The sequence below is a fragment of the Orbicella franksi genome, chromosome 1 (assembly GCF_964199315.1).
Source record: "Orbicella franksi chromosome 1, jaOrbFran1.1, whole genome shotgun sequence".
Taxonomy (NCBI): domain Eukaryota; kingdom Metazoa; phylum Cnidaria; class Anthozoa; order Scleractinia; family Merulinidae; genus Orbicella; species Orbicella franksi.
In genome coordinates this window covers 36,912,148-36,939,470 of record NC_138145.1, presented here as the reverse complement: position 1 = coordinate 36,939,470, position 27,323 = coordinate 36,912,148, and the positions used below count along the sequence as shown (strand labels likewise).

Here is a 27,323-nt window from a genome sequence, read left to right as displayed (position 1 = left end):
GTTCATATATGAATTATTTCATATAAACTTCACATCATTTCACTCCTCACGGGAAGATATGAGCTCGACTAATTGACCTCGCTCCCAATGTGTGGCTTCATAGCTCAGTTGGTAGAGCATCGCACCGGCATCGCGGAGGTCACGGGTTCGAACCCCGTTGAAGCCCTGATTTTTTTTTTCAGGCTTCTTCTTTCCAATTGCTTAAATTGGAAAATTAACTGCGATGATCATTCTTCACTTTCATCTACAACCGCAGTTCATATATGAATTATTTCATATAAACTTCACATCAATTTTAATTTTAATTAGAATAACACAAAGCCGAGGAAACATATTGCAATAAACAATCAGAACCGAATTGGGCGACACGAAGTCTTATTACCAATTAATCATAAAAATTATAATTTTCGAGAAAAGAAGAAAAGTCAAGTTATGAAAGAAAGGGAAAATTTGCATTAAAATACCTACAAAAGAGATCTAAACATCAGGCCATCGCGCCTCCTACCGGCAATTAGGCGCCAAAAAACACAAAAGCAAGCGTCATTGTCATTTTTCTGTTATTGCTTCAGTATTATCACTTTTAGCATTCCCACGTTTTAAATTTATATATGTTATATATATATGCTAATTTCACTTGAAGATGACGTTGAAGGTCGAAACGTCGCCCAATTTTCATCAGTAGTTTCACTGTTTTCGTCAAATGTCAAGCTGGAATTGGAAAGTCAAGCCATCTACAGTTGCCTCTATTACTCGTGGAATACACCTTTTTACCAAGCAGCTGGTTAAAACGATTCCCGTTGAAAAACCAAACCACATTTTGCCTTTTACAAAAGCTTCTGTCCCATTTGAAAGATCTTGTGACGATAAGTTTTCTCGGTAAGCCACTGTGACGATAAGTTTTTCCTGCAACACTGTAAATTTCGGACTGAACGGACACTTGAACTGACAACTGGGGGAATCTAACTCTGGAGAGCACTGCTTTGCTGCGGGAACGGAAATTCGTCACGATTTCCTGGTACACGAGGATCTACTTCAATGGTCTTCACTACGGACGTCAAGGAAGAGACATAACTTGGTCCAACAGTAGTTTATTCTGCACTCTAACGTCGAGGGTGAAATTGACATACTCGGCGGAGTAGCCGCTGTAGAATCGTAACGATGTAGCCGATGTAATCGATGTAATCGATGTAATCGAAAATGCTTTACAAACGTACTTGCTTATATATCATCCTTTACACGTCAAGTGTTTACAATATGCTAATGTAACTTCAAGTATACAATACGAGCGGAAAGTACATAATTAAGATAGCGAATTCTAATCAACACCACGAGGCTTCCAAAATTAAAATTAATTAATTAAAATTACACAGGCTGAGATTAAGATAGAACAAACTTAGGAAATTAAAAGCGAGATGCTTAAATATGAATTGGTGAATTGGTGTTACCGACAGCAAGGAAAAATTATCCTATGAATAGAAAGCATTAAAACTCCATTAGTGAAAAGTAGTTCAGCTGGCTAACTTCCGAGAAAACTAATAAAACTTCGTTAGTGAAAAGTAGTTCAGCTGGCTAGTTTCTGAGGGAACGGAAGGTATATTTCAATAATAAAAAGAAACTCAAATGACCCGATAACGAACTACTTGTCTTCTAAATGAAAGTTAGTGAAACAGCGTTGCACACGCTCAGGTATACAAAGAATCGGCAAAGTACAATGAAGAACAAAACTTAAGATCTCTAGCTGTTAACTGAAAAGAGGCTACGGACGGTTTTTTCCTATAATTTTCCAAATAATAAAGAATTGTCTGTGGAACGGCGAATTCTCTCATAACAATCTCCAAGCAGAATTTTCTTTTTAATATTTCAAAACAATTTTCGTAGACTTTCAGTGCACCGTGTATATTGGTGTAGATAATACGTTTGGAAAGTTGTATCTTGAAGCAAGCGTTTCTACGGTGATTGAAAAGGAAGCCTAATTAATCATGGATTGGAACTCCACAGACGACGAAAATCTTCCTGATTTCGACGATTTCGAATTCGGATCCAGTCCTGACAACATCTCTCGTGCACGTTTTGCAATCGTTGGGTTTTTGATAATTTGTGGAATTTTCGAAAGTGCCATGATTTGTTGGATACTGGTACGTAAGAAAAAGTACTTGAGGAGCTTTGCCAACTTTCATTTACTAAATTTAGCCATTACAGACATTATATTTCGGATTTTGGCCGTTCCAGATCTGCTAAAAGACCAGCTTATTGCCACGAGCGATTTCGCGTGTAAAATTGGAGAGTTTTGTAGATATGCCACTTTGGCGGTTACATTTGCTGTCCTGGCCGGACTTGCCTTTGATCGTTACATTCATATTGTTCATCCCTTTAGAGCTCGAACAGTCACTTGGAAACATAGTCGAAACGTAATTGCATTGTCATGGACTTACAGTCTACTGTGTTCAGCTCCATTTTTGTACAGCATAACAAGTGAAGTTGGAGTGGACGACGAAACCTTGGAAAAAATTTCAAGCTGCTACGATATGCCTGGCCTGCCTTCACGTATTTCGTGGTCTGTGTTTCTTTTGTTTTCATTTGTAATTCCCTTGGTTTTTATGGCAGTCGTGTACGGTAAAGTTGTGAGTGTTTTATGGAGTCGCGCTCGTAGCAAGACTATAAACAAACAGACGGCGAAGACCAAGATGTTAGCTGTAAAGATGATGGTGGTAATTGTCCTTACATATCTTGTTACGTGGGGACCCGAGCTTGTTATGAAAACCATGGAGGTTTTTTATTTTGAAGAAGACGCCTTTAAAAAGGTTGAGAACGAAGAAGAGGAAGTGGCCGAACTCGACAACGGTCCATTGATGTTTGTACTGGAGGCAACATTTGAAGCATTGTCATTAGCGAGTTCAGTTTTAAATCCTCTGATATTTGGCTATTATAATGGAAGCTTTAGAGGCGAGATAAAGAACATCTTTTTGGGAATGAAAAGAGCAAAATGCGGTTTTAAAAAACGTACACAAAGTATAGGCCCTCGGGTCCCAAAAATTCATGTTTCCAGCAGGAAACGAACGAACCTTACAAACTAAAGCACCTGACGAGCTTTTGTATTGTTACACTGAACACAGAGCTTATGAAAGCAAATCAGCGTCTACCAACTTTTTTTCGCTGTAAAATCTTTTCCGTTCAGTTTTATTTCTTTTTTCAGTTTCCTTGTTAGCGGATTCAGTGCACTTTTGACACATAATAAACTGTGTTGACATTATTTGAATACACTATGTGAACAGTAAATGTGAATTTAAAGAAACATTGACAATCTTTGGCAGTACAATTAGTAAAGCTAAAATTATTTATCGTTTTACGACTGCGTAGATAATCTATTTGAGATAATCTGTGGCATATCTGGGAGTTTCCAACCGTATTATCATTGTCTGGGAATTAATTTTTCTTCTTTCCAATTGCTTAAAATGGAAAATTAACTGCGATGATCATTCTTCACTTTCATCTACAACCGCAGTTCATATATGAATTATTTCATATAAACTTCACATTATTTCACTCCTCACGGGAAGATATGAGCTCGACTAATTGACCTCGCTCCCAATGTGTGGCTTCATAGTTCAGTTGGTAGAGCATCGCACCGGCATCGCGGAGGTCACGGGTTCGAACCCCGTTGAAGCCCTGATTTTTTTTTTCAGGCTTCTTCTTTCCAATTGCTTAAATTGGAAAATTAACTGCGATGATCATTCTTCACTTTCATCTACAACCGCAGTTCATATATGAATTATTTCATATAAACTTCACATCAATTTTAATTTTAATTAGAATAACACAAAGCCGAGGAAACATATTGCAATAAACAATCAGAACCGAATTGGGCGACACGAAGTCTTATTACCAATTAATCATAAAAATTATAATTTTCGAGAAAAGAAGAAAAGTCAAGTTATGAAAGAAAGGGAAAATTTGCATTAAAATACCTACAAAAGAGATCTAAACATCAGGCCATCGCGCCTCCTACCGGCAATTAGGCGCCAAAAAACACAAAAGCAAGCGTCATTGTCATTTTTCTGTTATTGCTTCAGTATTATCACTTTTAGCATTCCCACGTTTTAAATTTATATATGTTATATATATGCTAATTTCACTTGAAGATGACGTTGAAGGTCGAAACGTCGCCCAATTTTCATCAGTAGTTTCACTGTTTTCGTCAAATGTCAAGCTGGAATTGGAAAGTCAAGCCATCTACAGTTGCCTCTATTACTCGTGGAATACACCTTTTTACCAAGCAGCTGGTTAAAACGATTCCCGTTGAAAAACCAAACCACATTTTGCCTTTTACAAAAGCTTCTGTCCCATTTGAAAGATCTCCAAGCAGAATTTTCTTTTTAATATTTCAAAACAATTTTCGTAGACTTTCAGTGCACCGTGTATATTGGTGTAGATAATACGTTTGGAAAGTTGTATCTTGAAGCAAGCGTTTCTACGGTGATTGAAAAGGAAGCCTAATTAATCATGGATTGGAACTCCACAGACGACGAAAATCTTCCTGATTTCGACGATTTCGAATTCGGATCCAGTCCTGACAACATCTCTCGTGCACGTTTTGCAATCGTTGGGTTTTTGATAATTTGTGGAATTTTCGAAAGTGCCATGATTTGTTGGATACTGGTACGTAAGAAAAAGTACTTGAGGAGCTTTGCCAACTTTCATTTACTAAATTTAGCCATTACAGACATTATATTTCGGATTTTGGCCGTTCCAGATCTGCTAAAAGACCAGCTTATTGCCACGAGCGATTTCGCGTGTAAAATTGGAGAGTTTTGTAGATATGCCACTTTGGCGGTTACATTTGCTGTCCTGGCCGGACTTGCCTTTGATCGTTACATTCATATTGTTCATCCCTTTAGAGCTCGAACAGTCACTTGGAAACATAGTCGAAACGTAATTGCATTGTCATGGACTTACAGTCTACTGTGTTCAGCTCCATTTTTGTACAGCATAACAAGTGAAGTTGGAGTGGACGACGAAACCTTGGAAAAAATTTCAAGCTGCTACGATATGCCTGGCCTGCCTTCACGTATTTCGTGGTCTGTGTTTCTTTTGTTTTCATTTGTAATTCCCTTGGTTTTTATGGCAGTCGTGTACGGTAAAGTTGTGAGTGTTTTATGGAGTCGCGCTCGTAGCAAGACTATAAACAAACAGACGGCGAAGACCAAGATGTTAGCTGTAAAGATGATGGTGGTAATTGTCCTTACATATCTTGTTACGTGGGGACCCGAGCTTGTTATGAAAACCATGGAGGTTTTTTATTTTGAAGAAGACGCCTTTAAAAAGGTTGAGAACGAAGAAGAGGAAGTGGCCGAACTCGACAACGGTCCATTGATGTTTGTACTGGAGGCAACATTTGAAGCATTGTCATTAGCGAGTTCAGTTTTAAATCCTCTGATATTTGGCTATTATAATGGAAGCTTTAGAGGCGAGATAAAGAACATCTTTTTGGGAATGAAAAGAGCAAAATGCGGTTTTAAAAAACGTACACAAAGTATAGGCCCTCGGGTCCCAAAAATTCATGTTTCCAGCAGGAAACGAACGAACCTTACAAACTAAAGCACCTGACGAGCTTTTGTATTGTTACACTGAACACAGAGCTTATGAAAGCAAATCAGCGTCTACCAACTTTTTTTCGCTGTAAAATCTTTTCCGTTCAGTTTTATTTCTTTTTTCAGTTTCCTTGTTAGCGGATTCAGTGCACTTTTGACACATAATAAACTGTGTTGACATTATTTGAATACACTATGTGAACAGTAAATGTGAATTTAAAGAAACATTGACAATCTTTGGCAGTACAATTAGTAAAGCTAAAATTATTTATCGTTTTACGACTGCGTAGATAATCTATTTGAGATAATCTGTGGCATATCTGGGAGTTTCCAACCGTATTATCATTGTCTGGGAATTAATTTTTCTTCTTTCCAATTGCTTAAAATGGAAAATTAACTGCGATGATCATTCTTCACTTTCATCTACAACCGCAGTTCATATATGAATTATTTCATATAAACTTCACATTATTTCACTCCTCACGGGAAGATATGAGCTCGACTAATTGACCTCGCTCCCAATGTGTGGCTTCATAGTTCAGTTGGTAGAGCATCGCACCGGCATCGCGGAGGTCACGGGTTCGAACCCCGTTGAAGCCCTGATTTTTTTTTTCAGGCTTCTTCTTTCCAATTGCTTAAATTGGAAAATTAACTGCGATGATCATTCTTCACTTTCATCTACAACCGCAGTTCATATATGAATTATTTCATATAAACTTCACATCAATTTTAATTTTAATTAGAATAACACAAAGCCGAGGAAACATATTGCAATAAACAATCAGAACCGAATTGGGCGACACGAAGTCTTATTACCAATTAATCATAAAAATTATAATTTTCGAAAAAAGAAGAAAAGTCAAGTTATGAAAGAAAGGGAAAATTTGCATTAAAATACCTACAAAAGAGATCTAAACATCAGGCCATCGCGCCTCCTACCGGCAATTAGGCGCCAAAAAACACAAAAGCAAGCGTCATTGTCATTTTTCTGTTATTGCTTCAGTATTATCACTTTTAGCATTCCCACGTTTTAAATTTATATATGTTATATATATGCTAATTTCACTTGAAGATGACGTTGAAGGTCGAAACGTCGCCCAATTTTCATCAGTAGTTTCACTGTTTTCGTCAAATGTCAAGCTGGAATTGGAAAGTCAAGCCATCTACAGTTGCCTCTATTACTCGTGGAATACACCTTTTTACCAAGCAGCTGGTTAAAACGATTCCCGTTGAAAAACCAAACCACATTTTGCCTTTTACAAAAGCTTCTGTCCCATTTGAAAGATCTCCAAGCAGAATTTTCTTTTTAATATTTCAAAACAATTTTCGTAGACTTTCAGTGCACCGTGTATATTGGTGTAGATAATACGTTTGGAAAGTTGTATCTTGAAGCAAGCGTTTCTACGGTGATTGAAAAGGAAGCCTAATTAATCATGGATTGGAACTCCACAGACGACGAAAATCTTCCTGATTTCGACGATTTCGAATTCGGATCCAGTCCTGACAACATCTCTCGTGCACGTTTTGCAATCGTTGGGTTTTTGATAATTTGTGGAATTTTCGAAAGTGCCATGATTTGTTGGATACTGGTACGTAAGAAAAAGTACTTGAGGAGCTTTGCCAACTTTCATTTACTAAATTTAGCCATTACAGACATTATATTTCGGATTTTGGCCGTTCCAGATCTACTAGAAGACCAGCTTATTGCCACGAGCGATTTCGCGTGTAAAATTGGAGAGTTTTGTAGATATGCCACTTTGGCGGTTACATTTGCTGTCCTGGCCGGACTTGCCTTTGATCGTTACATTCATATTGTTCATCCCTTTAGAGCTCGAACAGTCACTTGGAAACATAGTCGAAACGTAATTGCATTGTCATGGACTTACAGTCTACTGTGTTCAGCTCCATTTTTGTACAGCATAACAAGTGAAGTTGGAGTGGACGACGAAACCTTGGAAAAAATTTCAAGCTGCTACGATATGCCTGGCCTGCCTTCACGTATTTCGTGGTCTGTGTTTCTTTTGTTTTCATTTGTAATTCCCTTGGTTTTTATGGCAGTCGTGTACGGTAAAGTTGTGAGTGTTTTATGGAGTCGCGCTCGTAGCAAGACTATAAACAAACAGACGGCGAAGACCAAGATGTTAGCTGTAAAGATGATGGTGGTAATTGTCCTTACATATCTTGTTACGTGGGGACCCGAGCTTGTTATGAAAACCATGGAGGTTTTTTATTTTGAAGAAGACGCCTTTAAAAAGGTTGAGAACGAAGAAGAGGAAGTGGCCGAACTCGACAACGGTCCATTGATGTTTGTACTGGAGGCAACATTTGAAGCATTGTCATTAGCGAGTTCAGTTTTAAATCCTCTGATATTTGGCTATTATAATGGAAGCTTTAGAGGCGAGATAAAGAACATCTTTTTGGGAATGAAAAGAGCAAAATGCGGTTTTAAAAAACGTACACAAAGTATAGGCCCTCGGGTCCCAAAAATTCATGTTTCCAGCAGGAAACGAACGAACCTTACAAACTAAAGCACCTGACGAGCTTTTGTATTGTTACACTGAACACAGAGCTTATGAAAGCAAATCAGCGTCTACCAACTTTTTTTCGCTGTAAAATCTTTTCCGTTCAGTTTTATTTCTTTTTTCAGTTTCCTTGTTAGCGAATTCAGTGCACTTTTGACACATAATAAACTGTGTTGACATTATTTGAATAAACTATGTGAACAGTAAATGTGAATTTAAAGAAACATTGACAATCTTTGGCAGTACAATTGGTAAAGCTAAAATTATTTATCGTTTTACGACTGCGTAGATAATCTATTTGAGATAATCTGTGGCATATCTGGGAGTTTCCAGCCGTATTTTCATTGTCTGGGAATTTTAATTTTAATTAGAATAACACAAAGCCGAGGAAACATATTGCAATAAACAAACAGAACCGAACTGGGCGAGACGAAGTCTTATTACCAATTAATCATAAAAATTATAATTTCCGAGAAAAGAAGAAAAGCCAAGTTATGAAAGAAAGGGAAAATTTGCATTAAAATACCTACAAGGGAGATGTAAACATCAGGCCATCGCGCCTCCTACCGGCAATTAGGCGCCAAAAAACACAAAAGCAAGTGCACGCACGCACGTAACTACAACTTTGAATGTGACTGGTTGGTTTAAACTACAACTTTGAATGTGATTGGCCTATTGAACTGTCCGATAACAAACTGTCCGATAACAACTTGGCAAGTGAATTAGTGGAAAATAGGAGTTTTTTAAACCAATCAAAATCGAGGAAATTGTAACTTTTATGATTACGTTGGTTAAACTTAAAAAAAATTACAATGTAGCACAGAATTGGAAAAATTATTTTTAGGAAAACTGAAACAACATGTAATAACGATTTCAAGAGAGGTTAGTATTTATAATCACAATAGGATAATTGCCGCCTGAACTGTCGGAGTGAAAAGAAGTAATTTCCTTTTTTAATTTTACGAACTATTTGATTGCTACACTCCTCACATTTTTAACGCTTCGTTAAGTACTTGTTGCGTTGGCTAGTCCTAACACCTTAAAAAATCCGTTATTTCTATTCAACCTTTCTAATCCTAAATTATCTGATTTCTTCAGGTCTAAATAGAGTTGCCAATAACATCGTTTAAAACGTCCCACTAAACGTCCAACTTAAACGTCCAACTCCGGGCCGCATGAACCAAACGGAAGAAATAAAATCGACCCTCTGGCAGTACTGTGAAATACTTCTTGCAATGACTTGTTTCAGTGCTCTCTTCGTTGCGATATAGAGCGGTTGAAGGAAAAACTCAGGACTGGGATTCCAACAACTGTATGAATCGAACTCATTTGTTTCATATTGTTGCATTCATTACAACTCCAGCATAATTAGGATTTTTTTCTATAATGCTTAAATCTGAATAAATAAACCTTGCACTTTTATTTGTCTCCATTTGTCATTTGTCCTGTTTTGTTGGTTTTTTATAAAATGAAGTTTGAATCTCGTTTTGAGTTTCTCAAATAGATCATTACCAAGTTATTTAGTGTAATCTTGTTTTCATGGCGATTTCCTATGATTTAAAATCTTTGCATTGTAGGTTATTTACCTTTTCATTATACCAATCGTAAAACGTAAAAATTCTTCTTGAATTTCACTTAATTGTACAGTTTCCACCTTCCTTCTTAATTTGTTTTTATAGGCAAATCAGCATGTTCCGGGTACGCTTTTAGGTCAACTATAGCGATGTAAAACTGGCTTGATTGTAATAAAAATATAACCAAATTTGTTCACTTCGGAAAAGTGTTTTCTGTTATCATTTTTCACATAAATTCTGTTAAAACGGTGTTTATACGCGATGAATAACGTGAATTCAAGGTGAAGAGGCTGGAAGCAAATAGCCTTGTTTCCAAACTAGTAGCTAGGCGTTTGCATCCTGTTAACCTCTGACATCATCATTCGGACGCGTGACGTCACCGAGTGTTCTAAATCGTCCCCATGCTCTTTGCGCGTAAGAGCTGCGGGTTTCAGTTGCAAAAAATGGATATGGGGAAATCTACGAGTTGTGCTGGAACCTAGCACTACAGAGCATGAACAAATTCGAGAGGGAATATCAAAAGTTAGAGCAAGGAAACTTACAGTGAGTGGCCACGTAACGTAAACTGCTTGACTGGTATGCCAGGTGTTTTGCTCAAGACATTTTCGCACAAGTAGTCCCACAAAGTGTAAATAAAACCAAATTGGTGAAATTTCTGGCACTGGGTGTGACATTCAAGGAGGAATTGGACAATATCTGGGTGGCGAAAGCGCTAATGAGTTCATGCATTCTACCTTTGTAAATATTTTAGTTTTTAAATCCGCGTCGCGCAAAAAGTATTCAATATATTGTGCTCAAAATCCTTAGGACAGTTAATTGTGCTCTGCCCTTTCAATTTTCAGAGCCGATATTTTTGTAGCTTGATCACTAACTGAATTACTTATGCTATTGAGGCAAATATTGTAAACAAAGATCCCCTATAATGCAAGTTAAAATAACGGCTCTAAAATTTGAATTAAACAAAAGGAAATAGCCAAAGTTCGTTTGGTCATTTGGTTGAATCTCTTTCGGTGTTTGGTCTCTTTGTATAAGATAGGCTTAACTTGCTTTTCAACGAGAAACATTGTTTGTAGGTTGAAGTTCAAGAAGATTGAGTCATGTTCCTGTGTTCTGTGAATCATTTGCGAAATGTACTTTTACTTTCCCTTATGTATTATCACAAGAGATTAGGATTCTAGATCTCTTGGTTTTTAATTTACTAGTTTTACATTCTGTCATGTAAGTGATAAATGAATAGTTTAAATGACTAGCTTAATCATAAAAATTACAATTTCTGTGATTGTGATTGGCTTAAAAAACTCCTATTTTCCACTAATTCACTTGCCAAAATGTTATTGGACAGTTTGTTATCGGACAGTTCAATAAGCCAATCACATTCAAAGTTGTAGTTTAAATCAACCAATCACATTCAAAGTTGTAGTTACGTGCGTGCATGCGCGCGCTTGCTTTCGTGTTTTTGGCGCCTAATTGCCGGTAAGAGGCGCGGTGGCGCCGTTTACATCTCCTTTGTAGGTATTTTAATGCAAATTTTCCCTTTCTTTCATAACTTGGCTATTCTTCTTCTCTCGGAAATTGTTATTTTTATGATTAATTGGTAATAAGACTTCGTGTCGTCCAGTTCGGTCTGTAGTCATACTCGTGATAAACAAAACGGACTCCCGTTGCGCGGTCGTCCGATTTTGTTATCACTCTTATGATAACCGACCGAATTGGACTCCACTCAGTCCTATTACCATTACTTATAACCTTCTAACCCTAGCCGAGTAACTGTACATTGATTTTTGGAGCTCTGACAAGAAGTCGTATTCGTGTTAAATTCATTTAAAACTGATATACGCTTTGTTGTAGTATTTAGAGTAAATATACTCCAGTTCGTGTTTTTTTTTTTCTGCGGTCTTAATTGTACTTATTGAGCAAGTAATGTTTTTCAAAAGTTTCGTTATAAGGCAGTTTTAAAGTGGCTTTTTTCATGCATGAAAAGGCTCTAAAGAGTTAACTCATGGTCAGCAAAAAAACGTTGTTAGTTTTGTTAATCCATGTAGCTGTTCATTTGTGTTGTGCAGTTCAAACCGTGGATATGTTTGTACATGTTTAATTAACTGATAGGTGAGAATTTGGCAAACATTCTAAATACCAGGAATGAATGACGTGTTTTAAACTGAATGTTGAGATCTGAGATCTGCAGATCTTTCCGATGCCTGAGAACTGGGCTAACATTTTAAAGGAGTTCAGTCACGCTATTGAGTTATTTTGGCCACGTACAAAATTATCTTAAAAATTGAAGAAACCTGAAAATAATAGTTTACAAACTGCATTGTTTGTGGCGTTCTTCTTCGCCAGAAACGACATCTGAAGAACTTTTCAAATTTTCATCTCTTCAATCCCGGTATAACTGACATTATTTTCAGACTTGCTCTCACACCAATGTTGCTAACCATTGAATATACCGCCGTGGAGCATGGAAGTAGTGCTGTTTGCAAGCTTGGCGCGTTTGGAACCTACACAACATTGGCTGTTACATTCACGCTCCTGTTGGGAATTGCTTTTGATCGTTATGTCCACATTGTACATCCTTTAAAAGCTAGATACATCACATGGAAACACAGTCGAAATGCCGTCATTATTTCATGGTTTTACAGAGCATTTTGTTCTTCGCCATTCCTTTACAGCATGAAGTACATAAAGGCTGACTGGAACCTTACGGCTGACACAGAATACGAGCTTTGTCTCTCGACTCTAGGCGTTCCTTTCCAAATCTCTTCAAGTGTTTTTCTTGTTTTTGCTTTCTTAGTCCCTCTGGTTTTAATGGCTGTGGCATACAGCAAGGTTTTAAAAGTGCTCTGGCAGCGATCTCGAAGTAAAGTAATCAATTCAAAAATAGCTGAAGCAAAGCTTCGTGCTGTGAAAATGATGATTGTAATCGTTGTCGCCTATTTCATAAGTTGGGGACCAAAACTTATTTGGATTTGTCTACAAGCTTTTGAGGTTGTATCTTTGCAGTATCCGATTGATTGGGAAAGCGAGGAAATTTCTTGGGAAGACAACATTAAAGAGGAGAAAAACTACATAATGTTACTCCTCATTGATGACATAACAGATCTTTTTACTTTTACAAGTTCAATTTTAAATCCAGTAATATTTGGTTATTACAACATGTCTTTCAGAGAAGACTTGAAGAAGTGCTGTAATTGCTCAAAATGTTGTCGAAAATCCAAATGGAAAACCGAGGCAGAGAAACAAAATCTCTTCGTTTTGGACTCGAGAACGAAAACTACTGAAAATACGGTTTTGGACGACAAAATAAAAACTGCAAAAAGTGACTGTGTTTTGGAGGACAGAGCGCCAATAAGTGTAGACGATGTAGTGACTAAATTGTAACTGGTAAACAAATGTTACATTTACATTTCTGGGAAATAAAATGACGTGCTTGAAGGATGTATTGTCAATATGTCAGTTTGTTGGTTGACATATGCCAACTGCCTATTAATTAAACTTTACAATTTGCAATGATTATCATGGTTACAGAACTGTGGACCGCGGCTATTGATTGCAGCGGTGGCTTCAAGAAATGCAAGCGTTGACCGATTTTAGAAAGCTATGTGACAAAAAAGAATCGGTTAATTTGCAATACCCTGTTGTAACGAACGAAACCAAATTTTGACATTTTCGACATCATCAAAGCTTAGCTTTGTCAGAAGATCTTGGTTTTGCACGTTGAAAGGAGAAAGGTAGACAGCTTGGCCTTGTCACGCAGTTTGTGACGCAGTTTGTCTCTTTGGCCTTGCACGCATTGTTATTAGGAGTGCGTGACTTGCCATAAAAACGTCTGCGTACGAGGCTTGTTGCCCTACATTGATATCAAAAACGTAACAGCAGGTAGATTTATGTCAGTTGAAATCATCAACGGGGGAGGAGTGAAAAATTACTCTTTTTCCCAAGGTGTCAATGTTGAGGTCTGAAACGATATAGAAAAGTTTGATGGATGGATTACAGGGATGTAGCCAGACTAATATTGTTATAGAAGCAATATCTAATTAGAAAAAACGAGTAAATTAATTCCAAATTTTTACCAAGGCAAGTGCCTCGGTTCGCCTGTTACTATAGCTACGGTCCTGGTTTGAAATAACGTACCGATGGTGGTTCGCTTTTCCTTGGATAATTTTCAAGATTTTTCGGTGTTCCTAAAAACTTTTCTTTCCCAGATTTATCCCAGGTTATAAAGTTTTGCTTTTCGATAAATTTAAGAAACTTGGCTGAATTTTTTTTACTATATTTCAGGAAACTCACATTCACATCACATCAGAATTATATAACTTATCTCTTTTGTTTTGATTAGCATTTAAGAAATAGAAAACATGTACCGCGTTTCTATCGAGTTTTAGTAGAATTCCACCTGAACACTGAAGCAAATGCTGCAATCTGATTGGCTGAGTCATTGCACACTATCAGCCATTAGTGTGCAGTGGCTCGAGGTCGTCTTCGAAAAATCGCACTTTTTTTCGTTTTCCAAAGATTTGGAGGACAATTTTGATGCAAATGGTAATTAAATTCCTGAGAAGTCGAAACGAAGGACATTTACGGTTTCTTGACTTTTAAAAAGGTTGAAATAATCGAAAAAACTGAAGCGCGCGCACACAACTTCAATTTTAAATGACAATTCAATCCGCGCGATCTTTTTCAGGCGCAAAGTTTAATAAATACGTCAAGAAATAACTGGAAACCATTATTTGCAGTGAATTTTAGTAAGAATTTTACTAAAACAATTAGATTATTCGCTCTCGATTTCTAGCAAGTTGTTTTCCTTTTTTTTCGTCGCGGTGTTTTCTAAAAGAAATAGGAAACATGTTCTCCGTGTTTCTATCGAGTTATAGAAACACTCGTGAAAGTTTGGAGAACGAGAAATACTGTTCCCACAGCATTTCTCGTTCTCCCAAACTTCCACTCGTGTTTCTATAACTCGTTATAGTTCACCACTAAATTTTCTCCGATTCTTATTGGTTTAAATTGATCACGTTACGCGATAGTGTCTATTCGCGGAGAGACACCATCATCCCATGGTGCCCGTTCGGGGAAAACACCCGAATGGATAGTACTCGTCCGTGAAAAATTTCCTGTAAACAAGCGATTTTATAAAAAAAAATAAACAGTTGAAATTGTATCAAGTGAGTTTTGTTTACTTTCTTTTTTAAATTTTTCATTTGGCTTTGACCGCGTTCATCTAAAAAAGTTGAAAATACTTCAATGTTATTTTTGAACTGGCGCGCGGAAGAAAATTTAGTGGTGAACAATAAAGACAGTAAAGTGTTTATGTCTCGGAACTTACTATCGGTCTGATAGTTGTCCCTTGGAAATTTGATGTTCTTAAAACTAGCATATTTGACCTCGAAGTTTCGCTTCTCGGGCAAATATTTGTTTTAAGAACATCAAATTTCCGCGGGGCAACTATCAGCCGACAGTTCCTCGCAAGAAACACTCTATTGTTTAAATAGAAACACGGTACATGTTTTCTATTTCTTAATTAACATGCTTCACTATTATGTTCGAATCAACAAATTTTTAGAAACGGATTTCACTAAAAAAAAGTTAACGTTAAAAAGCAACGACGTTTCGACCGTCCGACGGTCATTTTAAAGTTGAAAAGTAAAATTTTTGCATGCGCCCAAATATATACAATCGATTATAAGAATGCTAATGAGACCCTGACTTAAAACTCTAAAATATTTACATGAAAACAATACAAGAAATAATTAAGTAAGTAGCTTCGCGCGGATCGAGTCCCTCTGTCTGTTCAATTTTGGTTGAAGTTTACGAATAAAAAGCATTTCAAAAGTCAAATAGTCGAGTTAACTCTGACATTTTCTTTTGGCAAAATCCTGAAATTGCTTCCAATGGTCTCTGGATCCTTTCCGGGCTCATCCTTTACGTGATTGCCGCGATTGTTGCTCACTTATGTTGGTTCTGTCCTCGTGTACCGGTTCACAAGAACCGATACAAAAGACCCAACAATGTTCAACAGCTAAGCAAAGGTTCGTAAAGAAAGAAGTACAATGGTTATTCCCGCTGTGTAACGGTACACCAGGACACAACCCTTATGTTCGTCTACACGTTGATGTAGGTGTCGACTCGTGAAGCCGACATAGTCTGCATCGCACAGACCACACTTTTAATAATAAACAGCGTTTTGTTGATTCACAATTGGAGGTTTATGTTCCATTGGTCTGAATTGTCCTTTGATCTTCTGGCTGAGATCACCGAGTTGGCGTCTTACCGCATTCGCCGATTTCTGGTCTTTGAACGGTAAGACAATTCTGATGGGAGCATCTTGTTCATCGCATAGTTGTTGTTTAAAACACACATTCTCAGTAACTTTCATTTCAATAAAATGTCTGGTAGTGTTCTCTGCGAGGGTTTTGGGAAAATGCAGGCGAGCAAAAACCATTTTATGACGTTCACATTGTTGATGGAAGAACCGCCAATTCGAGGGGAGTTTGAACGCACGGTTTAACATCGTCTTCAGTAGAGAATGTTTATACCTTACATCAACATGGCTTTGGTAATGCAGTAAAAGCCCAGTATCGGTCGGTTTCACGTAGACCTTCATATCTAATCAGAGACCATTTCTGATAATCACCATTCCAAGAAAGGGAAGCTTTCCGTTGTCTCTGAGTTCCATTGTGAAGCTGAGTGAGGGGTGGATTTCATTCAGTGTTAACAAGAATTCAGAGGCAGATGAAACATCGGGCATTTTGCTGAGGGTGTCGTAACCCTCGTAGAGAACACCATCAGACATTTTATTGAAGTGAAAGTTACTGAGAATGTGTTTTAAACAACAAGTATCCGATGAACAAGATGCTCCATCAGAATTGTCTTACCGTTCCAAGACCAGAAATCGGCGAATGCGGTAAGACACCAACTCGGTGATCTCAGTCGGAAGATTGATTCCGTTGTGCAGCCTGTTTACACAAGTCAGAAGATCAAAGGACAATTCAAACCAAAGGAACAATTGTGAATCAACAAAACGTTTATTATTAGAAGTGTGGTCTGCGCGATGCAGACCATGTCGGCTTCACGAGTCGACACCTATATCAACGCGTGGAGGAACATAAGCGATTGACAATCGGCAATTATGTAAAGGCCGTGGGGGGGGGGGGGGTACTTTGGGAATTTCTCGGTGGGGATGTGCCGCTGGGACTCTGGAACCCTTACGCTATACCAGGGCTAGATCAGCTGAATTTTGCTACGCTATACTAGAGTAAACTCCCCAAGTTCCCCCATCTATCCACACTGTTGAGGCTGATTTGAGTAAATTTAAACTTGCCGATTTGATTTCTTTATATTTTTGAGTGGAAATTCGTGTTTTCCTTAGTCTAGATAAAATCTTCAACCAACTAGTCAGTTTTGTGAAAAATGATAGCCTTTTCTAGACCCAAACGCGCTGATTTATATACCCTATCCTAGAGTAAACTGCTTGAAAACCATACCCTTCACAGCGGCACATACCTATATAGCCCATATATGGCAGTGCCCCCCCCCCCCCACCCCGGAACGTCAAGGATGAGTACAGAAAGGATCCAGAGACCATTGGAAGCAATTTCAGGATTGTGAAAGAATGTCAGGGTTAACTCGACTGTTTGACTTTTGAAATGCTTTTTATTCGTAAACTTCAACCAAAATTGAACAGACAGAGTGACTCGATCCGCGCGAAGCTATTTACTTAATTATTTCTTGTTTTGTTTCTATGTACTTATTTCAGAGTTTTAGTCAGTGTCTATTAGCATTCCTATTATGGATTGTATATATTTGGGCGAATGCAAAAATTTTACTTTTCAAGTTAAAAATGACCGTCGAACGGTCGAAACGTCGTTGCTTTTTAACGTTAACTTTTTTAGTGAGATCACTATATGTGTTCGGCTTAAATTTTCTTGTTTTGTTTTCCTACTTGTATGACATTTGGAAAGTGCAACGAAAACGCTGGACTCGTCTTTGGCAAGTAAAGTTACAAACTGAAGTTTAGGCGCTTATCTCGTAAAATTATCATGAATCTCCATATAGCACTTCAAACTGGGCGTGAAACTTTTAACATATCCCTTTGTCTTCATGAAGTCCTTTGAACATTTTAGAGCTATTGTTTGTCATTTTTCTGGTATTGCTTAGTATTATCACTTTTAGTGTTCCCATGTTTTAAATTTATATGTTATATATATGCTAATTTCACTTGAAGATGGCGTTGAAGGTCGAAACGTCGCTCAAATTTCATCCGTAGTTTCACTGTTTTCGTCTTATGTCAAGCTGACATTGGAAAGTCAAGCTATCTACAGTCGCCTCTATTACTCGTGCAATACACCTTTTTACCAAGCAGCTGGTTAAAACGATTCCCGTTGAAAAAACAAACCACATTTTGCCTTTTACAAACGCTTCTGTCCGATTTGAAAGATCTCCAAGCAGAATTTCTTTTTAATATTTCAAAACAGTTTTCGTAGACTTTCAGTGCACCGTGTATACTGGTGTAGATAATACGTTTGGAAAGTTGTATCTTGAAGCAAGTGTTTCTACGGTGATTGAAAAGGAAGCCTGATTAATCATGGATTGGAACTTCACAGACGACGAAAATGTTCCTGATTTCGACGATGAGTATTTATTTGAAGAATTCGGATCCACTCCTGACAACATCTCTCGTGCACGTTTTGCAATCGTTGGGTTTTTGATAATTTGTGGAATTTTCGAAAATGCCATGATTTGTTGGATACTGGTACGTAAGAAAAACTACTTGAGGAGCTTTGCCAATTTTCATTTACTCAATTTAGCCATTACAGACATTATATTTCGGATTTTGGCCGTTCCAGATCTACTAGAAGACCAGCTTATTGCCACGAGCGATTTCGCGTGTAAAATTGGAGAGTTTTGTAGATATGCCACTTTGGCGGTTACATTTGCTGTCCTGGCCGGACTTGCCTTTGATCGTTACATTCATATTGTTCATCCTTTGAGAGCTCGAACAGTCACTTGGAAACATAGTCGAAACGTAATTGCATTGTCATGGACTTAAAGTCTACTGTGTTCAGCTCCATTTTTGTACAGCATAACACGTGAAGTTGAAGTGGACGACGAAACCTTGGAAAAAATTTCAAGCTGCTACGATATGCCTGGCCTGCCTTCACGTATTTCGTGGTCTGTGTTTCTTTTGTTTTCATTTTTAATTCCCTTGGTTTTTATGGCAGTCGTGTACGGTAAAGTTGTGAGTGTTTTATGGAGTCGCGCTCGTAGAAAGATTATAAACAAACAGACGGCGAAGACCAAGATGTTAGCTGTAAAGATGATGGTGGTAATTGTCCTTACATATCTTGTTACGTGGGGACCCGAGCTTGTTATGAAAACCATGGAGGTTTTTTATTTTGAAGAAGACGCCTTTAAAAAGGTTGAGAACGAAGAAGAGGAAGTGGCCGAACTCGACAACGGTCCATTGATGTTTGTACTGGAGGCAACATTTGAAGCATTGTCATTAGCGAGTTCAGTTTTAAATCCTCTGATATTTGGCTATTATAATGGAAGCTTTAGAGGCGAGATAAAGAACATCTTTTTGGGAATGAAAAGAGCAAAATGCGGTTTTAAAAAACGTACACAAAGTATAGGCCCTCGGGTCCCAAGAATTCATGTTTCCAGCAGGAAACGAACGAACCTTACAAACTAAAGCACCTGACGAGCTTTTGTATTGTCACACTGAACACAGAGCTTATGAAAGCAAATCAGCGTCTACCAACTTTTTTTCGCTGTAAAATCTTTTCCGTTCAGTTTTATTTCTTTTTTCAGTTTCCTTGTTAGCGAATTCAGTGCACTTTTGACACATAATAAACTGTGTTGACATTATTTGAATAAACTATGTGAACAGTAAATGTGAATTTAAAGAAACATTGACAATCTTTGGCAGTACAATTAGTAAAGCTAAAATTGTTTATCGTTTTACGACTGCGTAGATAATCTATTTGAGATAATCTGTGGCATATCTGGGAGTTTCCAACCGTATTTTCATTGTCTGGGAATTAATTTTTCTTCTTTCCAATTGCTTAAAATGGAAAATTAACTGCGATGATCATTCTTCACTTTCATCTACAACCGCAGTTCATATATGAATTATTTCATATAAACTTCACATCATTTCACTCCTCACGGGAAGATATGAGCTCGACTAATTGACCTCGCTCCCAATGTGTGGCTTCATAGTTCAGTTGGTAGAACATCGCACCGGCATCGCGGAGGTCACGGGTTCGAACCCCGTTGAAGCCCTGATTTTTTTTTTCAGGCTTCTTCTTTCCAATTGTTTAAATTGGAAAATTAACTGCGATGATCATTCTTCACTTTCATCTACAACCGCAGTTCATATATGAATTATTTCATATAAACTTCACATCAATTTTAATTTTAATTAGAATAACACAAAGCCGAGGAAACATATTGCAATAAACAATCAGAACCGAATTGGGCGACACGAAGTCTTATTACCAATTAATCATAAAAATTATAATTTTCGAGAAAAGAAGAAAAGTCAAGTTATGAAAGAAAGGGAAAATTTGCATTAAAATACCTACAAAAGAGATCTAAACATCAGGCCATCGCGCCTCCTACCGGCAATTAGGCGCCAAAAAACACAAAAGCAAGCGTCATTGTCATTTTTCTGTTATTGCTTCAGTATTATCACTTTTAGCATTCCCACGTTTTAAATTTATATATGTTATATATATGCTAATTTCACTTGAAGATGACGTTGAAGGTCGAAACGTCGCCCAATTTTCATCAGTAGTTTCACTGTTTTCGTCAAATGTCAAGCTGGAATTGGAAAGTCAAGCCATCTACAGTTGCCTCTATTACTCGTGGAATACACCTTTTTACCAAGCAGCTGGTTAAAACGATTCCCGTTGAAAAACCAAACCACATTTTGCCTTTTACAAAAGCTTCTGTCCCATTTGAAAGATCTCCAAGCAGAATTTTCTTTTTAATATTTCAAAACAATTTTCGTAGACTTTCAGTGCACCGTGTATATTGGTGTAGATAATACGTTTGGAAAGTTGTATCTTGAAGCAAGCGTTTCTACGGTGATTGAAAAGGAAGCCTAATTAATCATGGATTGGAACTCCACAGACGACGAAAATCTTCCTGATTTCGACGATTTCGAATTCGGATCCAGTCCTGACAACATCTCTCGTGCACGTTTTGCAATCGTTGGGTTTTTGATAATTTGTGGAATTTTCGAAAGTGCCATGATTTGTTGGATACTGGTACGTAAGAAAAAGTACTTGAGGAGCTTTGCCAATTTTCATTTACTAAACTTAGCCATTACAGACATTATATTTCGGATTTTGGCCGTTCCAGATCTACTAGAAGACCAGCTTATTGCCACGAGCGATTTCGCGTGTAAAATTGGAGAGTTTTGTAGATATGCCACTTTGGCGGTTACATTTGCTGTCCTGGCCGGACTTGCCTTTGATCGTTACATTCATATTGTTCATCCCTTTAGAGCTCGAACAGTCACTTGGAAACATAGTCGAAACGTAATTGCATTGTCATGGACTTACAGTCTACTGTGTTCAGCTCCATTTTTGTACAGCATAACAAGTGAAGTTGGAGTGGACGACGAAACCTTGGAAAAAATTTCAAGCTGCTACGATATGCCTGGCCTGCCTTCACGTATTTCGTGGTCTGTGTTTCTTTTGTTTTCATTTGTAATTCCCTTGGTTTTTATGGCAGTCGTGTACGGTAAAGTTGTGAGTGTTTTATGGAGTCGCGCTCGTAGCAAGACTATAAACAAACAGACGGCGAAGACCAAGATGTTAGCTGTAAAGATGATGGTGGTAATTGTCCTTACATATCTTGTTACGTGGGGACCCGAGCTTGTTATGAAAACCATGGAGGTTTTTTATTTTGAAGAAGACGCCTTTAAAAAGGTTGAGAACGAAGAAGAGGAAGTGGCCGAACTCGACAACGGTCCATTGATGTTTGTACTGGAGGCAACATTTGAAGCATTGTCATTAGCGAGTTCAGTTTTAAATCCTCTGATATTTGGCTATTATAATGGAAGCTTTAGAGGCGAGATAAAGAACATCTTTTTGGGAATGAAAAGAGCAAAATGCGGTTTTTAAAAACGTACACAAAGTATAGGCCCTCGGGTCCCAAAAATTCATGTTTCCAGCAGGAAACGAACGAACCTTACAAACTAAAGCACCTGACGAGCTTTTGTATTGTTACACTGAACACAGAGCTTATGAAAGCAAATCAGCGTCTACCAACTTTTTTTCGCTGTAAAATCTTTTCCGTTCAGTTTTATTTCTTTTTTCAGTTTCCTTGTTAGCGAATTCAGTGCACTTTTGACACATAATAAACTGTGTTGACATTATTTGAATAAACTATGTGAACAGTAAATGTGAATTTAAAGAAACATTGACAATCTTTGGCAGTACAATTAGTAAAGCTAAAATTGTTTATCGTTTTACGACTGCGTAGATAATCGATTTGAGATAATCTGTGGCATGTCTGGGAGTTTCCAGCCGTATTTTCATTGTCTGGGAATTTTAATTTTAATTAGAATAACACAAAGCCGAGGAAACATATTGCAATAAACAAACAGAACCGAATTGGGCGAGACTAAGTCTTATTACCAATTAATCATAAAAATTATAATTTCCGAGAAAAGAAGAAAAGCCAAGTTATGAAAGAAAGGGAAAATTTGCATTAAAATACCTACAAGGGAGATGTAAACATCAGGCCATCGCGCCTCCTACCGGCAATTAGACGCCAAAAAACACAAAAGCAAGCGCACGCACGCACGTAACTACAACTTTGAATGTGACTGGTTGATTTAAACTACAACTTTGAATGTGATTGGCCTATTGAACTGTCCGATAACAAACTGTCCGATAACAACTTGGCAAGTGAATTAGTGGAAAATAGGAGTTTTTTAAACCAATCAAAATCGAGGAAATTGTAACTTTTATGACTACGTTGGTTAAACTTAAAAAAAATTTACAATGTAGCAGAGAATTGGAAAAATTATTTTTAGGAAAACTGAAACAACATGTAATAACGATTTCAAGAGAGGTTAGTATTTATAATCACAATAGGATAATTGCCGCCTGAACTGTCGGATCGAAAAGAAGTAATTTCCTTTTTTAATTTTACGAACTATTTGAATTATATTGCATAAAACGTACAACAGTTTTTAAAGACATGTTTCGGCATGCTTATGCCATCTTCAGTTTAATAGAGTGACTAATGATACGTGACACAAGTTATATACTACAAAATATGAATAAATTATTTACAATATGCATTACAAAACAGTGGAAACGGAAATTACAGAGTTAAAAAGGTGTTGAAGTGATGTAACTGTTTGTTAAGGTCAGGTTTGTTCTTACTAATATAAAAGGCTTCTTTAAGTTTAAGATCAATAGAGCTATTCGCTGAGTCTAAGATGCGAAAACAAGAAGGTGTGTACATGCCCCTGCATGAAGAAAATTGAGAAAGATGTTTAAAAATATGCGAGTTTTTATCGCTTACTGTATGTTCTTTAATCCTGGTAGAAAAATGGCGACTGGTTTCACCAATATAACAGGAATTACATCCCGCACAAGTAAGCATAAGCATGCCGAAACATGTCTTTAAAAACTGTTGTACGTTTTATGCAATATTTATCATTATTGCTAGTATTACGACCTTATGGAAACTATTTGATTGCTACACTCCTCACATTTTTAACGCTTCGTTAAGTCCTTGTTGCGTTGGCTAGTCCTAACACCTTAAAAAATCCGTTATTTCTATTCAACCTTTCTTATCCTAAATTATCTGATTTCTTCAGGTCTAAATAGAGTTGCCAATAACATCGTTTAAAACGTCCCACTAAACGTCCAACTTAAACGTCCAACTCCGGGACGAATGAACCAAACGGAGGAAATAAAATCGACCCTCTGGCAGTACTGTGAAATACTTCTTGCAATGACTTGTTTCAGTGCTCTCTTCGTTGCGATATAGAGCGGTTGAAGGAAAAACTCAGGACTGGGATTCCAACAACTGTATGAATCGAACTCATTTGTTTCATATTGTTGCATTCATTACAACTCCAGCATAATTAGGATTTTTTTCTATAATGCTTAAATCTGAATAAATAAACCTTGCACTTTTATTTGTCTCCATTTGTCATTTTTATTTGTCCCCATTTGTCATTTGTCCTGTTTTGTTGGTTTTTTATAAAATGAAGTTTGAATCTTGTTTTGAGTTTCTCAAATAGATCATTACCAAGTTATTTAGTGTAATCTTGTTTTCATGGCGATTTCCTATGATTTAAAATCTTTGCATTGTAAGTTATTTACCTTTTCATTATACCAATGGTAAAACGTAAAAATTCTTCTTGAATTTCACTTAATTGTACAGTTTCCACCTTCCTTCTTAATTTGTTTTTATAGGCAATTCAGCATGTTCCGGGTACGCTTTTAGGTCAACTATAGCGATGTAAAACTGGCTTGATTGTAATAAAAATATAACCAAATTTGTTCACTTCGGAAAAGTGTTTTCTGTTATCATTTTTCACATAATTCTGTTAAAACGGTGTTTATACGCGATGAATAACGTGAATTCAAGGTGAAGAGGCTGGAAGCAAATAGCCTTGTTTCCAAACTAGTAGCTAGGCGTTTGCATCCTGTTAACCTCTGACATCATCATTCGGACGCGTGACGTCACCGAGTGTTCTAAATCGTCCCCATGCTCTTTGCGCGTAAGAGCTGCGGGTTTCAGTTGCAAAAAATGGATATGGGGAAATCTACGAGTTGTGCTGGAACCTAGCACTACAGAGCATGAACAAATTCGAGAGGGAATATCAAAAGTTAGAGCAAGGAAACTTACAGTGAGTGGCCACGTAACGTAAACTGCTTGACTGGTATGCCAGGTGTTTTGCTCAAGACATTTTCGCACAAGTAGTCCCACAAAGTGTAAATAAAACCAAATTGGTGAAATTTCTGGCACTGGGTGTGACATTCAAGGAGGAATTGGACAATATCTGGGTGGCGAAAGCGCTAATGAGTTCATGCATTCTACCTTTGTAAATATTTTAGTTTTTAAATCCGCGTCGCGCAAAAAGTATTCAATATATTGTGCTCAAAATCCTTAGGACAGTTAATTGTGCTCTGCCCTTTCAATTTTCAGAGCCGATATTTTTGTAGCTTGATCACTAACTGAATTACTTATGCTATTGAGGCAAATATTGTAAACAAAGATCCCCTATAATGCAAGTTAAAATAACGGCTCTAAAATTTGAATTAAACAAAAGGAAATAGCCAAAGTTCGTTTGGTCATTTGGTTGAATCTCTTTCGGTGTTTGGTCTCTTTGTATAAGATAGGCTTAACTTGCTTTTCAACGAGAAACATTGTTTGTAGGTTGAAGTTCAAGAAGATTGAGTCATGTTCCTGTGTTCTGTGAATCATTTGCGAAATGTACTTTTACTTTCCCTTATGTATTATCACAAGAGATTAGGATTCTAGATCTCTTGGTTTTTAATTTACTAGTTTTACATTCTGTCATGTAAGTGATAAATGAATAGTTTAAATGACTAGCTTAATCATAAAAATTACAATTTCTGTGATTGTGATTGGCTTAAAAAACTCCTATTTTCCACTAATTCACTTGCCAAAATGTTATTGGACAGTTTGTTATCGGACAGTTCAATAAGCCAATCACATTCAAAGTTGTAGTTTAAATCAACCAATCACATTCAAAGTTGTAGTTACGTGCGTGCATGCGCGCGCTTGCTTTCGTGTTTTTGGCGCCTAATTGCCGGTAAGAGGCGCGGTGGCGCCGTTTACATCTCCTTTGTAGGTATTTTAATGCAAATTTTCCCTTTCTTTCATAACTTGGCTATTCTTCTTCTCTCGGAAATTGTTATTTTTATGATTAATTGGTAATAAGACTTCGTGTCGTCCAGTTCGGTCTGTAGTCATACTCGTGATAAACAAAACGGACTCCCGTTGCGCGGTCGTCCGATTTTGTTATCACTCTTATGATAACCGACCGAATTGGACTCCACTCAGTCCTATTACCATTACTTATAACCTTCTAACCCTAGCCGAGTAACTGTACATTGAGTTTTAGAGCTCTGACAAGAAGTCGTATTGATGTTAAATTCATTTAAAACTGATATACGCTTTGTTGTAGTATTTAGAGTAAATATACTCCAGTTCGTGTTTTTTTTTTTTCTGCGGTCTTAATTGTACTTATTGAGCAAGTAATGTTTTTCAAAAGTTTCGTTATAAGGCAGTTTTAAAGTGGCTTTTTTCATGCATGAAAAGGCTCTAAAGAGTTAACTCATGGTCAGCAAAAAAACGTTGTTAGTTTTGTTAATCCATGTAGCTGTTCATTTGTGTTGTGCAGTTCAAACTGTGGATATGTTTGTACATGTTTAATTAATTGATAGCTGAGAATTTGGCAAACATTCTAAATACCAGGAATGAATGACGTGTTTTAAACTGAATGTTGAGATCTGAGATCTGCAGATCTTTCCGATGCCTGAGAACTGGGCTAACATTTTAAAGGAGTTCAGTCACGCTATTGAGTTATTTTGGCCACGTACAAAATTATCTTAAAAATTGAAGAAACCTGAAAATAATAGTTTACAAACTGTATTGTTTGTGGCGTTCTTCTTCGCCAGAAACGACATCTGAAGAACTTTTCAAATTTTCATCTCTTCAATCCCGGTATAACTGACATTATTTTCAGACTTGCTCTCACACCAATGTTGCTAACCATTGAATATACCGCCGTGGAACATGGAAGTAGTGCTGTTTGCAAGCTTGGCGCGTTTGGAACCTACACAACATTGGCTGTTACATTCACGCTCCTGTTGGGAATTGCTTTTGATCGTTATGTCCACATTGTACATCCTTTAAAAGCTAGATACATCACATGGAAACACAGTCGAAATGCCGTCATTATTTCATAGTTTTAAGGAGCATTTTGTTCTTCGCCATTCCCTTACAGCATGAAGTACATAAAGGCTGACTGGAACCTTACGGCTGACACAGAATACGAGCTTTGCCTCTCGACTTTAGGCGTTCCTTTCCAAATCTCTTCAAGTGTTTTTCTTGTTTTTGCTTTCTTAGTTCCTCTGGTTTTAATGGCTGTGGCATACAGCAAGGTTTTAAAAGTGCTCTGGCAGCGATCTCGAAGTAAAGTAATCAATTCAAAAATAGCTGAAGCAAAGCTTCGTGCTGTGAAAATGATGATTGTAATCGTTGTCGCCTATTTCATAAGTTGGGGACCAAAACTTATTTGGATTTGTCTACAAGCTTTTGAGGTTGTGTCTTTGCAATATCCAATTGATTGAGAAAGCGAGGAAATTTCTTGGGAAGACAACACTAAAGAGGAGAAAAACGACACAATGTTACTCATCATTGATGACATAACAGATCTTTTTACTTTTACAAGTTCAATTTTAAATCCAGTAATATTTGGTTATTACAACATGTCTTTCAGAGAAGACTTGAAGAAGTGCTGTAATTGCTCAAAATGTGGTCGAAAATCCAAACGGAAAACCGAGGCAGGGAAACAAAATCCCTACGTTTTGGACTCGAGAACGAAAACCACTGAAAATACGGTTTTGGACGAC

At 37.3% G+C, this 27,323-nt stretch overlaps 7 protein-coding genes, 4 non-coding genes and 2 pseudogenes across 11 annotated transcripts; 12 read left to right on the top strand and 1 right to left on the bottom strand.

Annotated features, from left to right (window-relative positions):
• Positions 1-93: 93 nt before the first annotated feature.
• Positions 94-166, top strand: Trnaa-ggc (transfer RNA alanine (anticodon GGC)). The gene has a single exon. It is a non-coding gene; the product is annotated as a tRNA-Ala (tRNA).
• A 1,813-nt stretch (positions 167-1,979) lies between these two features.
• Positions 1,980-3,074, top strand: LOC145497180 (galanin receptor 2a-like). The gene has a single exon (XM_081477023.1). The coding sequence runs from the start codon at positions 1,980-1,982 to the stop codon at positions 3,072-3,074; it is 1,095 nt and encodes a 364-aa protein (XP_081333149.1).
• Positions 3,075-3,594: 520 nt separating this feature from the next.
• Trnaa-ggc (transfer RNA alanine (anticodon GGC)) lies at positions 3,595-3,667 on the top strand. Its single transcript has one exon. It is a non-coding gene; the product is annotated as a tRNA-Ala (tRNA).
• An 833-nt stretch (positions 3,668-4,500) lies between these two features.
• Positions 4,501-5,595, top strand: LOC145497086 (galanin receptor 2a-like). Its single transcript, XM_081476916.1, has one exon. The coding sequence runs from the start codon at positions 4,501-4,503 to the stop codon at positions 5,593-5,595; it is 1,095 nt and encodes a 364-aa protein (XP_081333042.1).
• A 520-nt stretch (positions 5,596-6,115) lies between these two features.
• Positions 6,116-6,188, top strand: Trnaa-ggc (transfer RNA alanine (anticodon GGC)). The gene has a single exon. It is a non-coding gene; the product is annotated as a tRNA-Ala (tRNA).
• An 833-nt stretch (positions 6,189-7,021) lies between these two features.
• LOC145497002 (galanin receptor 2a-like) lies at positions 7,022-8,116 on the top strand. Its single transcript, XM_081476812.1, has one exon. It carries the CDS (start codon positions 7,022-7,024, stop codon positions 8,114-8,116), a length of 1,095 nt encoding a protein of 364 aa, XP_081332938.1.
• A 3,649-nt stretch (positions 8,117-11,765) lies between these two features.
• On the top strand, positions 11,766-13,282 carry LOC145484411 (pyroglutamylated RF-amide peptide receptor-like). The gene has a single exon (XM_081463031.1). It carries the CDS (start codon positions 12,109-12,111, stop codon positions 13,060-13,062), a length of 954 nt encoding a protein of 317 aa, XP_081319157.1. The 5' UTR covers positions 11,766-12,108; the 3' UTR covers positions 13,063-13,282.
• A 1,085-nt stretch (positions 13,283-14,367) lies between these two features.
• On the bottom strand, positions 14,368-16,948 carry LOC145484403 (uncharacterized; annotated as a pseudogene).
• A 1,317-nt stretch (positions 16,949-18,265) lies between these two features.
• Positions 18,266-18,730, top strand: LOC145496903 (prokineticin receptor 1-like). The gene has a single exon (XM_081476704.1). It carries the CDS (start codon positions 18,266-18,268, stop codon positions 18,728-18,730), a length of 465 nt encoding a protein of 154 aa, XP_081332830.1.
• A 93-nt stretch (positions 18,731-18,823) lies between these two features.
• On the top strand, positions 18,824-19,372 carry LOC145496815 (uncharacterized). The gene has a single exon (XM_081476598.1). The coding sequence runs from the start codon at positions 18,824-18,826 to the stop codon at positions 19,370-19,372; it is 549 nt and encodes a 182-aa protein (XP_081332724.1).
• A 520-nt stretch (positions 19,373-19,892) lies between these two features.
• Trnaa-ggc (transfer RNA alanine (anticodon GGC)) lies at positions 19,893-19,965 on the top strand. The gene has a single exon. It is a non-coding gene; the product is annotated as a tRNA-Ala (tRNA).
• Positions 19,966-20,798: 833 nt separating this feature from the next.
• LOC145496723 (galanin receptor 2a-like) lies at positions 20,799-21,815 on the top strand. The gene has a single exon (XM_081476492.1). It carries the CDS (start codon positions 20,799-20,801, stop codon positions 21,813-21,815), a length of 1,017 nt encoding a protein of 338 aa, XP_081332618.1.
• Positions 21,816-24,141: 2,326 nt separating this feature from the next.
• Positions 24,142-27,323, top strand: part of LOC145496638 (galanin receptor 2a-like) — a 5,440-nt pseudogene continuing 2,258 nt past the window's right edge.

What these genes read in the sequence shown, in the direction of transcription:
- LOC145497180 (XM_081477023.1), top strand. Translation starts at nt 1,980, where the DNA reads ATGGATTGGAACTCCACAGACGACGAAAATCTTCCTGATTTCGACGAT.
- LOC145497086 (XM_081476916.1), top strand. Translation starts at nt 4,501, where the DNA reads ATGGATTGGAACTCCACAGACGACGAAAATCTTCCTGATTTCGACGAT.
- LOC145497002 (XM_081476812.1), top strand. Translation starts at nt 7,022, where the DNA reads ATGGATTGGAACTCCACAGACGACGAAAATCTTCCTGATTTCGACGAT.
- LOC145484411 (XM_081463031.1), top strand. Translation starts at nt 12,109, where the DNA reads ATGTTGCTAACCATTGAATATACCGCCGTGGAGCATGGAAGTAGTGCT.
- LOC145496903 (XM_081476704.1), top strand. Translation starts at nt 18,266, where the DNA reads ATGGATTGGAACTTCACAGACGACGAAAATGTTCCTGATTTCGACGAT.
- LOC145496815 (XM_081476598.1), top strand. Translation starts at nt 18,824, where the DNA reads ATGCCTGGCCTGCCTTCACGTATTTCGTGGTCTGTGTTTCTTTTGTTT.
- LOC145496723 (XM_081476492.1), top strand. Translation starts at nt 20,799, where the DNA reads ATGGATTGGAACTCCACAGACGACGAAAATCTTCCTGATTTCGACGAT.